At 42.7% G+C, this 15022-nt stretch overlaps 2 protein-coding genes across 17 annotated transcripts in view; one reads left to right on the forward strand and one right to left on the reverse strand.

The window, feature by feature from the left end:
* The window catches only part of SDCBP (syndecan binding protein), a 33813-nt gene extending 32346 nt beyond the window's left edge, over positions 1 to 1467 (forward strand). For all 8 annotated transcript variants that reach the window (XM_051844505.3, XM_051844506.3, XM_089335272.1 and 5 more), the window contains one exon: positions 361 to 1467. In XM_051844505.3, the coding sequence (XP_051700465.1) occupies positions 361 to 415 (55 nt within the window). In that variant the 3' untranslated portion in view covers positions 416 to 1467. The remainder of the gene's footprint in view (positions 1 to 360) is intronic.
* A 503-nt stretch (positions 1468 to 1970) lies between these two features.
* NSMAF (neutral sphingomyelinase activation associated factor) overlaps positions 1971 to 15022 on the reverse strand; it is a 65917-nt gene continuing 52865 nt past the window's right edge. For 6 of the 9 annotated variants that reach the window (XM_008255557.5, XM_051844493.3, XM_089335267.1 and 3 more), the window contains 12 exons: positions 14130 to 14172; positions 13670 to 13833; positions 12215 to 12323; positions 10775 to 10833; positions 8127 to 8194; positions 7261 to 7328; positions 6766 to 6889; positions 5789 to 5872; positions 4674 to 4824; positions 3826 to 3928; positions 3585 to 3694; positions 1971 to 2655 (listed from right to left, as the gene is read on the reverse strand). In XM_008255557.5, the coding sequence (XP_008253779.3) occupies positions 2561 to 2655; positions 3585 to 3694; positions 3826 to 3928; positions 4674 to 4824; positions 5789 to 5872; positions 6766 to 6889; positions 7261 to 7328; positions 8127 to 8194; positions 10775 to 10833; positions 12215 to 12323; positions 13670 to 13833; positions 14130 to 14172 (1178 nt within the window). In that variant the 3' untranslated portion in view covers positions 1971 to 2560. The remainder of the gene's footprint in view (positions 2656 to 3584; positions 3695 to 3825; positions 3929 to 4673; positions 4825 to 5788; positions 5873 to 6765; positions 6890 to 7260; positions 7329 to 8126; positions 8195 to 10774; positions 10834 to 12214; positions 12324 to 13669; positions 13834 to 14129; positions 14173 to 15022) is intronic. The other 3 variants (XM_051844491.3, XM_070075060.2, XM_089335265.1) reach the window with 1 other exon arrangement.

Below are 15022 nucleotides of genomic sequence, written 5' to 3' on the forward strand. Positions count from 1 at the left end.
ACTCTTGGAGCATTTTCTTGAGTTCTTCTCTGCAACCACTGGAAACCGGTCCCTCCTTCCCCATGTGCCTCTGTAGTTAACCACAGCCGTGTCATTTTTCTTTCATTAATCACCAGCCTTACTATACGAGGACTTACTTTTTACCTTACCTAGTAACTTTTCTAGCCGGGATAAAGAAGGCCTGTTACTACTGACTAGAAGACCAGAGACCCTTATCTCTGAACTCACTTGAATGACCTTCCCCTTCTCCCTCAGTCTTACTAGATACCCAAAGAGGCTGATTAGATGGCGTTTTCCTGGATTAGCACATTTTCAAAACAAACAGAACCTGAGTGTATGATGAAAATGATTCTCTTGTAGGATGGCGCCAAGCATCATGAAAAGCCTGATGGACCACACCATCCCTGAAGTTTAACAGTTAGGACACAATGGAAACAGCTGAGCGTCTCCAGTTTCCTTTCTCAACTACTCCTGTATTATGCACACGAAGCTTTCCCGGAGCCAGGGAGCATATGCTGCATGAGGACCGTCCCGTCTCAGTTATGGCTGGGAATCTACTGGTTCATCTGGTCTCCTCAGACTTCACGGTAGTTGTAGCCTTAGCCTGGTTTTACAGCTGTGAAACTTTCACAAGATTGACTGACTTTCCTAGAATAGTTTCTCTACTGGAAACCTGATGCTTTTCTAAGCCATTGTGTTGAGGGAGATTGATGCCAGCTTAGCTTTGTATGAGAACCAGTTACCTTTCTTCTAGGTAATGAGTAGTGCTCTTCATGTCATTTTAGTTCTATGGTATATCTGCATTAACATGTACGTTAGTACATTTAGAGTGATTGCCTTTGGTAGGTTTTTTCTCCCTCTGTATGTATGCAAACACCAATTACGTAATGCTGGTTTCATTCCATGTAAGCATTATACAGTTTATGTAGGTCGCAAGAGATTATGATTGTCATTAAATTTTAACTACCTTCACTAATATGCTTCAACTGTCGCCTTAACTATGTTAAGCTCTAGAACAAAAGCCAAAATATAATTATTGCTGCCTTCCTAAAACTCAAAATGTAGTTCTGTATTAAACTGAAATGTGCACTAGCCCAAAAGAGGTTAATAGTACTTTCTGAGCTATAGCATAGCTGCTTGGTTGTATTTGACACTTTCTAGTCATCGCGTAACAGAAACATCTTTCTTCTCCAAGTTGCCAGTACTGCTTCCTGAGAAACAAAGCGCTCTATATTTAATGTAAAATTTCTTATACTAAACGGGATCAACTTTTGATTCCTCTTTTCATTTGTAGATTAAGTAGAATACTTAATTTTGGCATCTGAATGTTAACATTATGTAACCTACCTACTTTGGGATAATCTTAAAATGTTTTCCTGACTCTTCCCTGTAAACAAAGTGACGGTGACACTTTATTTTTTCTGTTTTGGTTTATGCCTATCCTAATTAAATATGTATAAAGGGAAATTTTAGTCTGTTGTTGCATCATTTGGAAGCCACTGACAGAACTTCCACACAGCCGTACTTGATCTTGAAGACAGGGAAACAGTCATCTCCCAAAGCAGAGACCAGCCCTCAGGCGTGAGACTGAAGTGCCTCCAGCTGGGAGCTGCTTCACACGTGTGCATCTCGATTTCTCTAGTTAGTGTTTTAAGACACTTAAAACAGTCTGAGAAATTCTTACTACCATGGTCTGTAGTGTTTCTCCCCCATCCCAGCTGCCTGTAAGGTACTGTAGTAATTATGTGACAAAAATATGGGTGTATGTATTAAAAATTGAATATAAAAGAACAGTGTTGTTGCCGTACTATGGACCTTGTTTTGAGATTTAGAAAAGCAATCAAAGCATTTCACGTTGATTATCTTGCTATCTAGACTTGAGTTCTTAGTTTTAAAAGTAGTGGAACTGTGTTCTTGAAGGATCAATACTTGTTTTCTTAATTAGTAGCTTTTAAGAAAATGAAAACTGCTTTCGTTACAGAAAAATATTTTTAATGTAGAAAAGATGAGCATTTAATAGTTTAATGAAATACAAACCGTTCCCATACACAGTAACCTTACTGTTATGAGAACTTCTGATCCTTCCCAGGTTCTCAGAATCTGGGTAGAGCATTATACAAAGTAGCCGCTCCGTGAAAACACACATACCTAAAAACCTGGTGGGCAGCAGTTGTGGTAGATTAGGAAGACAAAACAGGCTCTCAAGAAGCAGCAGCGAATACTGCACATTTCCTTGGAAAGCTCAGTTGTTCACGGCTACCTGGTGCTTGCCCAGCTTAGTAGCTCTGAGCTACTCTGCCATGCAGGCCTGTCTCCTAACCATCACAGTGGTATGACCCTCTGCCTTACAAACGAGATGCTTCCCCTAAATACTGCCTTAGAGGATGGCAGCTAGTGGCTTTCAGTGAGGTCATCGTGATTTACAAAGTTTAAAACCACACAAATTTCCATGTGGTAAAACTTCTAGTTTCTATCCTTGCACATTCACCAGTTCATTTAAAAGTTTGGTTTAAAAATATTTTTAAAGTTCAACTTGAATATGCAAGACAGGAAAAGGCACTTAATACTGCAATTTCCAGAACATAATTTGTCTGTCTTCTCCTCCAGTGATGATACTGCTGCACTGTTCATTCATCCATATACAGGTCACAGCACCTGAGAGAGAAGACGTTTTCGTTAGTCAACTGGGGCACCCAAAGACAGCTCTTACTAGAATTAATGAATGATAGCAAGCAAAAATGCACAAAGTTCTACTCTGTCTTATCTCTATTGTAAGGTCCTGGTATAATTAAAAATAACTACTTGGTATAACAAACTTGTAAGAAACCATCTAAATGTTAATATAGAGGTAAAACCTGGGAATTATGGATACAGAACAGACTGCAATAAAACGAGGCAGGAGGGGGAGAGAAGGTACCCAGTTGGTGGAAGTGCTGATTTTACTTTTCCATTAGAAGGGGTCATATGTTAACTAGAGCCACTTAGCTGAGGTGGGGAAAAGGTATAGATACATAATTTCTAAAGTACAAATGTAAGAAAAAACAGTGGTAAGCAGCAGCCAGGGAAGAGAATGAAGGGGGACATTTTGCACTTTGGAGGGAATCAAAGCTAACAGATACTAGAATTAAAAACTGTCCTCCAGCCGATGAAGAGGAAAGCGAGCAAAACATCTGCAAGATACACTCCTGAATAAAAACCAAAGGGGCAGAAGTTTTCTATTATACTTTGTATGTCACACTTTCACACACATCTGCCTTACCCATCAGAGAGCACGCAACAGCACACACACAAGGAGGTACTCTGAGGAAGCCTCAGAGTTCATTGATTACTTGTGTCTTTTTGCTGTATTATATATGTACATATATTTTACTGCATATTATGATTCTTTGAGTCAGGTACCTGTCAACACAAATCTACACCCCGAGGCGGCTCACCTAGCCAACCATGACGACAGAAGGAAATGTTTACCGCAGGGAGAACACACGGGGTGCTTTCTGCCTAACAAGAGCGCTCTGTGATAGAAAAGGCAGTCCGAGCTCAGGACCCTAGGCCCACAGAAGAGGACAGCTGTGGTAACTGCCTACCTGTGTGGCCCTGTATTCTCTCACTGATTTTTGCTCCAAGGAGGTCCCAGACGAGCAGGTCACCAGACTGACTTCCGGATAAAATGGAATTTCCATCCCAGATAAAGCACCTGCAGGAATAATTTAGAAATCATTCCATCACCACAAAGGAAGGGCCATGTTGAGCCGGCCAAATCAGGCCAAGTGCAGTGATCACGAACGCGTCTGTAGGCCTCTTCATGTGGCAAGACAGGAACCGTACCTTTGGGGCTCGTCTGACGTCATGGAGGAGATGAGCATCCCTGTCTGCACGTCAATCACATTAAGACAGCCGTCTGCTCCCGTGCTGAGGACGTGGCGGCTATCTGCAACACGGGGCGAGACAGCCTCAGGCGCGAGCCTCAGAGCGCAGTGCACAGTAGATTCTGAGATGGTACCTGCGAGTCCAGTGGCCTGCTCCACTCCCTTTCTGTGAGCTCCCTGTACTTAAGCAATAACTGTACTCTCACTGAAAGGCTCTGTGCCTCTCCAACACACTGAGATGACCCTCAGGTCTGAGTTCATTTACGTCTTCTCAGTTAACTTCTTCAATCAGTTCAGGAATCAAACAATATCTACCTTGCTTTTCTATCAGGTACAAAGGCTCATTCATGGATTTCAAGTTTTTTTGCACCAAACTTATCTGTTTATTCCATTTTTTACAGTATGAGTGTACTTTAAAGCATTTGTATCTTGGAATGAAGCAGCATCAGCTATAGGCAAAAACCTTTTTAAAATTCCAATTTACCTGATAGCTACATTAAAAGGTAATACCATGCTAGTGTTGTGGTGCATGGGTTAAGCCCATGTGGGCACCAGTTCAATTCCTGACTGCTTCATTTCCCATCCAGCTCTCTGCTAATGTACCTGGGAAAGCAGAAGATGGCTTTAGTACTTGGGCCCTTGTACCCAGGTAGAAGACCAGATGGATTTCCATGCTGCTGGCTTGAGGCCATTTGGGGAGTAAACCAGTGGATGCAAGCTCATTTGCTCATTTGCTCTATTTCTCCCTCTGCTTTTCAAATAAATCATTAAAAACAAACAAAAGAAAAAAAAAAGGATAAGGCCTACCTGGGCTAAAAGCAGTATCACACACAGTCCCTGAATGGCATGGAATCTGGTGCAATAAAGTGGCTGTACTGAGGTCCCAAATAGTCACTGTGCCTTCTTTGGTGCCTGAAACCAACAGTGTGCTTGCAGCATTTAAACTGATTGTATCTACCTAAGGAAGAAAACAGTGATAAATCTTCCACTTAGATTCACGATCACCAGCTCTGTTCCCCTAGGCTGACTAAATACGCGATTAAATAGTATGGATTAAACCATTGTGCAGCATGCCGATGCAGCTAACGCTCATGTGTTTCAGCATCATCCTGCTGAATAATTTCTTTCAAGATACAGTAAAAATTTCCATAGGCTAGTGAATACAGAGAGAGATGAAAATGTAAGGGTAAATGTAATGCTGTTTCAAAATAGTCTTAAACTGATCATCTCAGAAAGATAACTGAGTACCAGATTGCAGTGCAGTGCCAAACTGCCTGCAGCAGCCAGTGGACCCAGGACCTCTGAGGGCTCATGGGGCAGGGGCTCTCACAGTCACACTTGCACACCATCTTGGAATTGCTATTTCTCAACCTCAGTTAATCTGAAGACCATGAAAATTAAGATGCAAATCTCTCTAGGGGAAAGAGCCGTGTAAACCACAGCCTAGGAGGCAGTGGGGTGACCCAGTGAAAAGAGACGGAGAACTAAGTGCTGTCTTGGCCAGCAGGTCACGTATATTTGGCCATCTGTCCCTGCCCTCAACTACAGGATGGTATTTCCTATAAGAAATGGTCAGTTCCACCATCTGGGTCAGAACACCTGGAATATGATGGGCTACCCATCACCTGCCCAAATAATTTGAGGCTATCCAAAAATTAAATGGCATGCTCAGAAATATTTTAGAAATTATTTGGATGGCATCTGATTTTCAGGAAATGTGCAAAGAAGCTAACTAGGGAAGAAAAAAATGGAAGACTTGGAACCTAAAGAACCAAATCAAAGAACAGATCTGAAATTTGAACTCTAATCTGCACTAAACAAAATAAAAGCAAAAGGATAAACAAAATCCAGAACTTCCTTCCCACTCCCACCCCAGAGTGTTCCACTCCGCTTTCTCCACGGTTTGTTTAGTTGGTACTCACACTGACGTCATGTTCCAGCTCAGCCAGCAAGTCAAACTGGTGCCTTTTGGTGCCTGGCATCTCTGCAGGAACACCAGACCACACCTAGGATAAACACAGTGCAGAAGGTATTTTCAATGTTTAATATAAAATCACTTCCAATGCATTCAGGAAAAACCCTCTTGACCAGCTTCCACTGGACGCACTTGCCAGTGAAGCTAAGCTGACAGTGCTCCAGCTCCCCCTGCCCAATCCCCTGCTTCCATCCCAGGTGAGCTTGCTCACAGTCAGTGGTGCCTGTGTCTGTTTCCATCCTTGCACCTGCTGCTGGAATTATGTGACTTAAGTATTGTATGAACTAAGGAAATGTGAGTGCAGAAGCCTGGTGGTGTCTATAAATGTTCTGAGAATACTCAGAAAAGAAGTCCCCCACCAAAAAATGTACTAAAATTAAGTCAGGCAAGTAATTTATCTAAAAAATGGAGGAAAAAAACCCTGAAGAATTCCAATGGGAATTCTGTTTGTTGTAGGTTCTTGCTTTTTTCTAAGTTCTTACTGGAAACTGAAAATGATGAATACTGATGTGTTTTACACAGGAAAGCCAGAGATCAAACAATGATGAATGAGTGCATTTGCAAGTTTTAAGCTTAAATAAGATATTTTTTTTAATGATTCTTCACTTTAAATTGACATGTTCTGATTAACTGCTTGTTCCAATCAAGTCAGTTATGAGGGGCTGCTCCTGTATATTTCTCTACAACTCTTCTATAGAATGTATTCAATATCTAGCAGAACACATTGTGCAGAAATCATGCCATATATTATGTGCAGCTACTATATTAGAGGCTCATAATTTTTCAAACAAAGGCAACAATATTCAATATCCTCATATTACACACTTTGTGAAAAAGAGTGAAGTCACAATGCACTAACAGGTAGTTGCACAGTTGACGATATTTCTATGTCCAAGCACTAGAAGTTAAAAATTACAAATAAACCTTTACTGTAGAGTCCCACGACGCAGAATATAGCCTGTTGTCATGCCAACAGATCTTACTAACAGCATCATCATGTCCCATCAATGTGTCTTGGCACCTTCCAAATGCGATGGAATAGAAATAGCTAAAAGAAAATGAGAACTAGTAAAGCAGTATTCCAGCTTGGTTTTAAGACTCTTAAACACACATTCAAGAAATAGTTTATTGTTTAATGCTACACTTACTAAGGCCCCTGGGAATTATAATTTACTTGGTTGCATTTAATTATACCAATATGTTCTCAATTCAAAACTCAGATAAAAATAGATTCCAACTGGAGAAATTACTGGATTCAGATAACCACATAAGTACTCCACAATATTATCCCCATCTTTTTTCCTTTAGAATGTTTGTTTCCTTTAGAAAACAACACAGTATCTGGCCAGATACACCTCACGGGCACCCAGGCTGCTATCCTGCGTGTGGAAATACAAAGGGGCATGCAGAGATACATACACGTTATTATCCCAAGAAGAACTTATGACAGTGGCATCTCCTGGTAAAAGTAAACAAGATGACAAAGCCTGAAATACAAATGATTCGGCGTGAATGATTACCGATAATTACTAAATCCCTACTCCCCCCATGGTTATTCTAGCTTTTAAATCCCAGCCCCCAGAATTAATGACCAAATTCTCGTGATGGTGGTGCTCTTCAAATTTACCCAGATTTTCTCAGCTGGCTAATTCCTGATGCAGGGTTTCCTCCCCAGCAAAGAAGAAACGGCCAAGTGTGTCAACACATTCTGGCCAAGCCTGATGACTCTTGGGTGCTGGTGGCCTCCCTGAGCTGGGCAGGAGGGACTCCTGCCAACACCCTGGGAGGGCCAGGGAGTGCCCTCGAGAGTGAAAATGCCCTCGCTGGATTACAGACGTCAGAGGATAAGGGAAACTTCCAAAATTCTTTAATCTCAAAAAAGTTCTAGACAATTTATGTGAAAAACAAAATGTGTTCTTTTAGATGAATTGGTTTTTCACATTAGGGGTCTTCCTACACACTAAGTAACATGTTCAAGAGATCTAAGCAGCACATAAACATTTAATCCGACAACTTAAAAAAAAAAAGATTTACTACTTGAATAGCTCTTCAAGTTTTTGTGGCTAAAAATGAAATAATAATAGTTTGAGAAAGGCAACTTGAAAAATGTTTTAAATGGAATTTTCAAGTAATCTAATAGTATTCTATAGTAATCTATAGTATTCTGTAGATACCATACAGGAATAAACTCATTTCTTTTGGGAGAAATAAAACACCATTGTGCATGTGTATAAAACAAACTACATGAATTTCTAGCCCAACACTGATAATAAAAGTGAACGCACCATATTTGAAAATGATATACTTCTTTGTAACATTTTGGATTCTTTAGAAAACATCTTCAAGGTAGAATCTAATAAGAAGAAAACACACATTAGAAAGATTTCCTAAATATTACAAATGTCAAAGAACAGCTGCTCTTCTTGTTCCTGGAGGCCAACAGGAAATAAAATTCTGGTGAGACCTGGGGTTGCATGATCTGAAGCCTCATCTGATAGCAAGACTGTATGATCTGCAACTCTGTGACAAGAAAATGCACTTAAAACCCAGCACTGGTATGTGGTTGGCATGAGGACAGAAGGCACAAATAAGCCTGGTAATTGACACCAGCTAAAAGTTAACAAAGAGGAAAATAGCCATTTTAATATTAAAGACCTTGGCGATACTTTTTTAAACAAGTAGTCCAGTGAAGGTATAGTTCAGTCCTCCTGCAATGAGTTAGCCTTTATAGAGGAGAACTACCAGCTTTCTAAATAATAAAGTAAGAATGAACAAATGACAGGAAGCTTTACAAGTTCTTCAAAACAACTGCTCAGACACCAAGGCCATGGAGCAGGAGCGATGCAGAGGGTTAAGCCACCGCTTGCGATGCCCACATCCCGTCTCGGGGCGCCAGCTCAGGCCCTGGCACCTCAGCTGCTCATCCCGCTCCCGCCTAATGCAACTGGGAAGCAGCAGAGAATGTCACCAGTACTTCCATCTCTGCTAGCCATGTGGGAGACCCAGATGGAGCTCCTGGCTCCTGGCTCCAGGCCTGACCCTGTCTCAGTTTTGGTGGACATCTGGACGGTGTCTGTGTGCGTCTGTCTCTCTCGCTTGCTCTCTCTCATTCTGCCTTTCAAATAAATAAACCTTAAAAAAAAAGATTTCACTGAGAGCTCTTCTCGTAGGTTCTGGGTTCCATGAATGATGCACACCTAAACGTGTATCTGAGGAAGAAATGTCACATTGGGGTGACCAACAGGACACATACATGAAGGACAAACCGTGAAAATATAACTGTGGGAAGAAAGAAACAGAAAAAAACAAAAACTTGGGATTTTTAAAACACCCCTCTCTTGTGTAAATCCACCCAGAGGCGATATAATGCTTAAAAAGCTTGAGAGATGGGAAGCCTTGATGCTCATAAAACTCAGGGCTTACCAGGTCATGACAGTACAAGCGAGCGGGAATCTAACAAACGACGCTAGACAAATCCAGCCACCAGCGCAGGCTCTGCTTAATGCTAAGGCATGCTGTCAGGTGCCACGAGGCTGGCAAACCTGCTGGCAGAAATACTGGAAAACCTCAGCTTTCTTCTACCAGAACACCACCCCAGGGACCCCGATGGGCACACGTGGCTCCTTATGGTGAACTTCCTCTTGGTCACCTGTAGGCTTATTTTCCTGTACTTTGAGACAACTCTATTGTATCAAATCTGAGATACTATTTGGAAGTGAAACCGCGACATCAGAACCTCCGAGTAGCAACTCTAATGCAGCTGAAGTGTTGGTAGATACGATCATTTAACTCAATGAATACAGAACATAGTTTGCTGTGATAAGCACTAAAAACAGGTAGCCTCACTACAAAGAGCTATCAGCTCTGTCAGACCGGCTGTTTCATCATGGAAGCAGGACAGGACCACACCACCCTTCTCAGCTCCGGACCTTCCAGGGCACCAGCACAGGGTCTGAACATGGAAGGGACAAGACCTACGTAAATTACGTATTACACAGATTTCTAGGGAAAGCAACAGTGTACAGAGCAAGGCTTGCATTGTGCTTATTTTTGTTTAAGAGCAAGATGGCCAAATTCTTTTTTAGGATTTATATATTTAGTTTAAAGGCAGAGGAGAGAGAGAGGGGGGTGATAGAGGAGAGCTCTTTCATCTGCTGCTTCACTACCAGAATGCCTACAACAGCCAGGGATGGACCAGAAGGAAGCCAGCAGCCTAGAACTCCATGCGGGTCTGCCACATAGGTAGCAGGAGCCCAACTACTTGGGCCATCATCCACTGTCTTCCCAGCCACATTAACAGGAAGCTAGATCAGAAGTGGAGCAGCCACGATTCAACTGGCACTCCAATATGGGATGAAGGTGCTGCCACACAACAACCCCATCAAGATAGCCAAATTCCAATGTAGCAATTAAAATATTGTTAGAAGTCCTATTAGCTTGGCACTGTAGCGGCTTCTATAATTTTTACCATGTATAAGCACATTAATATATTCAATTGAGCTCAATTCTACCAAAAAAAATCACCCGAAAATATACATTAAATGGCAAAACTGGAAAATGCAAGAGCAAATCTGCATTTGCACGTGCACACAAGCCTAAGCCTGTGTCTGACATGGCACCTGCCACTCTCAGCTCCGGTCCAGCAGACCCAGAAGGTGGAGCTGGCACCCGTTCTCATGGCAGCAGGAAGGAAAGGTCCTAACTGCACCAGAACACAGAAGAGAGGGGAAGGAGGCTCTTCTTTTCATTTTAGGAAAGCTTACCACCGCCAGAAAGGCATTTTGTTTTTGGTGAATCTGATGACATTTTATGTAATACGGCATACATAAATTGTTATAACTTAATTTTACATGCAAGTCCAGTCCTTGGCCTGAGTGAAGAAGCCTGGACTTTTTGATTTCAGTTAAACCACTTGCCAGGCAGGAAACCATACCTTGTGACGTTGTGAAGACTGAGGCCCCATTGCAGGAGACTGCTATTCCCGTGACTGCCCTGTTAAAAACAAAGTTTCATAAATTACCATCAACCCTGTGTTGGCACGCCTGCTCTGTGCATCACCAAGTTCTCTCAATTACTTTCTTTACCATTTGTCTGCTGGGTCTACCCCTGGACACACCTGCCACCACTAAATGATCGCCTGGCAACCTTGAACTTTGCTCTGAGTACCTTGTGGCTACAGACCATCCTTGCTCTCAGTTCCCTCAGCTGCCATGGTCCATGTTTAGCTTCTTCTGACAATCGGGAAATGCTGCTTCTTCACTTAACCATCACCAAACTGTCTGCAACTCTTCTTTACAGTGGCTTCACCTGCTGCATTACTGACTCTCATCTACCAGCGTCCGTCCAGTGAAGACTTAACTGTCTGTTCTAGTGTATCCTCTTAAAGGACACGCAGGCTTCGTTAAGCATTATGTTCACACCATCAAAGACTCATCTGTGTCTTCATTAGTGTCCCTTTCCATGTGCCACTGAGAGACGCTGAGGAAAGAATAGCTGCAACAAATGAGGCGGGGCTAGCTGTTTCCGGCCAGGAGGCTGTACTGAGTGGAGACAGGCGTCTCAGACAGACCAGCAAGTCCTAGTCCAGGTACAGCAATGGTACACATACGCCCAGAATGTCAATTACGGGCATGGCCGGGGGCAGACAGCAGCCTGATCCCCGGGGCCTGCACTTTCTTTCTCTGACGGAATGGGCTGGACCTGGACCAGGCTTCTCAAGCCTCTGCCCCAGAATACCCGAACGTCCTCAGTGGCAGAAGACGGAGTCGGGACACTCACATACCCCTGGTCTGGCAGAAGCCCAATGTCTTTGAAGAACTATTTTAAAAATTCATGTGTACTTTGCAACCATATAAATATGTACATACATCTATATACACAGATACATATATATGTATCTGTATATATACACAGACACATATACTACATGTAATATGTATACACACACACTCGTGTGTCCATGTGTGTACAGGTTCCCATGTTTGGTATCATTTTTCTAGGCTATGCATTTCCCCCTATATTAGGAGTAAACTCATCACTGGAGAAGGGTGTACCATGGCTTCACACCATCAGGTACTCAAGGGGTCGTGAGAGAGGCAGGAAACTATCTGCCATCTGCAGATGTGAACAGAAGTTAACAGCATGGTGAGCCACCACACATTATTCTGTGCTCAACTAACTTGCCCTTGTTCCATGGACTTGAGTGGCAGACCACTGCAGATGTTTGGCGTTTGGGATAGGGGGGATAAACAACAATCAAGACCACACTGAAAAGGAATCTCCCCATTGACTCAGTTTACAACTATTCAACCCCGTGCCAAGACCATGACTTCCACCTGAACACCAGGCTGCTGAGACGCACAGGCACACTTACTCCTTGTGGAGTTTGTGCTGCTCATGCAACTGCAGTTTGGAGATGTTATTCCAGGCTAGTGTCTTGCTTTCTTCGGTCAAGTCTTCAAAAGATTCTTCACCTGGAGAGACTACATTAGATCACTAAGTGAGTCAACTAAATTGCTAACACACACCCACATCAGATCCATAGTACTGTCTATTTTTAACAAAACAGCCGAGAAAACAAAGCAGCCCACTAAAATAGGACTGCTTTGAATTGTTACTTGTTGGGCAGCTCCATGTCAGTGGAGGAAAAATAGTGCACAGAAAGATTTATCTTTGCATACCAGTCTGTATGCTTTTAAAAATATTTGCAACGTTGTCACTTGGCTGCTAATTTATGAATCTCAGGAAACACTAGACTGAGTAACCCTTTCCTGGTCAGGAGTGTTTACAAAACCCTGACAGGGACCTGAGAATGTAGCACTTTGGATTCTGAAGTGAAGGCAGAGTTGCAATCAGTTACTGCAAGGGCTTCTGGACAGGACTAGCTAGGTAATCCCTTCACTGCCACTTTGAGGAGGACAAATCGCCCTTTGGAAACAATCACATGAGAACGGTTAAGACCTCGTGACTAAGCAGCTCAGGGGTTGAAACAGCATCACAAGATGATCCCATGGTCTGCAGACTTAGCCCTGTGGAGCACTGTCTTAAGCACTCCAAGCTACCCTGGGTCACACAGCTCCAGAAAGCTATTCGTCCACACTTGAGAGAGTGCTCAGCTGTGTGTGCCTAAGAAGCATGGATGTGCTTGGCATTGCTAGTAGAACTGGAGTTAAGAGGAAATTAAGTGACTCTGCTCCAAGGTTCCACAGTGCACAATCCTACAAGCTCGTAAGTGGAAGCTGTCTTACATGCAATCTAAAATGTGGATCACTGCATGGAGCCGTGTGCTCTCTCCCATCTTTCTACATGCTAGATGCAACAATTGGGCCAAATTCATTCCAGTACTTTGTGTATGGCTGGCACAGAGGCAATATCCTTGTGACTCTGTCAAGTGTTACATAAGAAAACAGAATCAAATAGAAAACATGATGCTTTGAGTGAACACGGATGTGGGTACAGAAGAGGAGCATCAGGGATGGAGGAAGTCACTGCTGGAAAAGTAGGGCTGACAGTGACTGTTAAAGCAGCCACGGCCAAGACTGTAAGTATGAAAAGGCATATAGCAGAGAATCAAACACCAGCTTGGAAAACCATAGGAAAGCAAGGGAACCACACACACACACACACACACACACAGCCAAGTCTTACCCATATTACAGTACCAGAAAATAAAAGTGATTTGACTCCCCTAAGGGTTTGTTTCTGGGAGAACAACATGAAAACAATCATCCCTTAGCAGCACAAGAGTTCCTGGATTCCTCCTCTTCAGAGACCTCTTAATTGCAACAGTGAAACACAAGGTGCTCCCATGCCTTCTTACAAAACTCACCCAGGGAATCAGCAATAGAAGCATTGTAACTGGAAGTCTGAGACAGACTTTTAAACTTTGGAGTGATCCTTCGAGGGTGTGGTGTCACAAACAGCTGTTTTGGTGTCTGCCCAAATTCCAGGATTTGGGTGAGCATGGCCACTTTCTCATCAGGATCCTCGATGCTTTAGGACAGAATGCAAATCATGTAGTGAGTCACCAGATTCAAGCTACCAGGAAGCACATATTCAGCGGGGGAAGTGAACCCTCAAACAGTGACAGCAACAACAGGCCAGCAGCTATTGGCAGAATCTCATCACAGATCTTTCAACCATATTCTGAGGTGCAGTAGCTAACATCATGAGGAAAACAAGATACAACACATTCTGAAATGCCACATTCTCACATAAGTATCATACTACTTCAGATGAAGAGGTATTTTATATCTCAAGTTCACAATTCCTTGTAGACACGGAAGTACCTGTTCAAGTTGACACCTCCTTCATAGGTCAGCGGATGAAATACTGAAAGAGACATATTAAAGCATTATTGAGAGATGTACTATTTAGTTATATACTCTGTTCAGAATTTAAACAGCTCAAAACTCAAAGCTTGTGTTCAAAGAAATTGTTTTTTACTTTGCAAAGCAGACCAATATTGAACTTAGTGATCTTCACAACTTGGATTATGACCTTTTGATGAACAGTAATTTAATTGGCAGGTTGGGTAACCTGTTATGAGTGTATTTCTCAATCAGCATTAACAAGCCACAGCATCGATTCCACTCTGAGAAATCAGGTCTGAATTCCCAGCTCCATTTCCTTGTCACTGACACCGAGACTCTTGAAGTCAGACAAGCACTGAGTTGGAGATGAGGTATACTGCTGCGGCTTTCTTTCCCTTCGAGTAAAAGCAATCTCTGGAGTCCTTCCCAAGAACTGAGGTCACTGTCTAGCGTACTCTGATGGAGTTTTAACTGAGATGACTGGAGAAGATGGAGAACACAGTTGGCCCTCTGCACCCAGCTGATCACATCATGGAAACAACTGGAGAAAAATACTGCACCTGCACAGCGCAGGTAGACTTTATTGTCGTTATTCCTCAAGCGACAGAGCAGAACAATTATTTCCAGGCTATTTACATTGCATGTGGTATTACAACTAATGTGATGATGTGAAGTATATGAGTGGATGTGCGTGGGTCTTGCGCAAATACTGTGTCACTTCATTTAAGGGACCTGAGCATAAGTAGACTCTGCTGTCTGTGTGGGGTCCTGGAACCAATTTCCCAGATTCTGAGTGATGATGCCTATGCTAAAATAAGACTTCAGAAAAAGGCCTCTTGGGGCCTTAGTGATGCTGGTATTGTTTAGGC

This window comes from Oryctolagus cuniculus, chromosome 6 (assembly GCF_051225735.1).
Source record: "Oryctolagus cuniculus isolate XC-2025 breed Fujian yellow rabbit chromosome 6, ASM5122573v1, whole genome shotgun sequence".
NCBI classification, from domain to species: Eukaryota; Metazoa; Chordata; class Mammalia; order Lagomorpha; family Leporidae; genus Oryctolagus; species Oryctolagus cuniculus.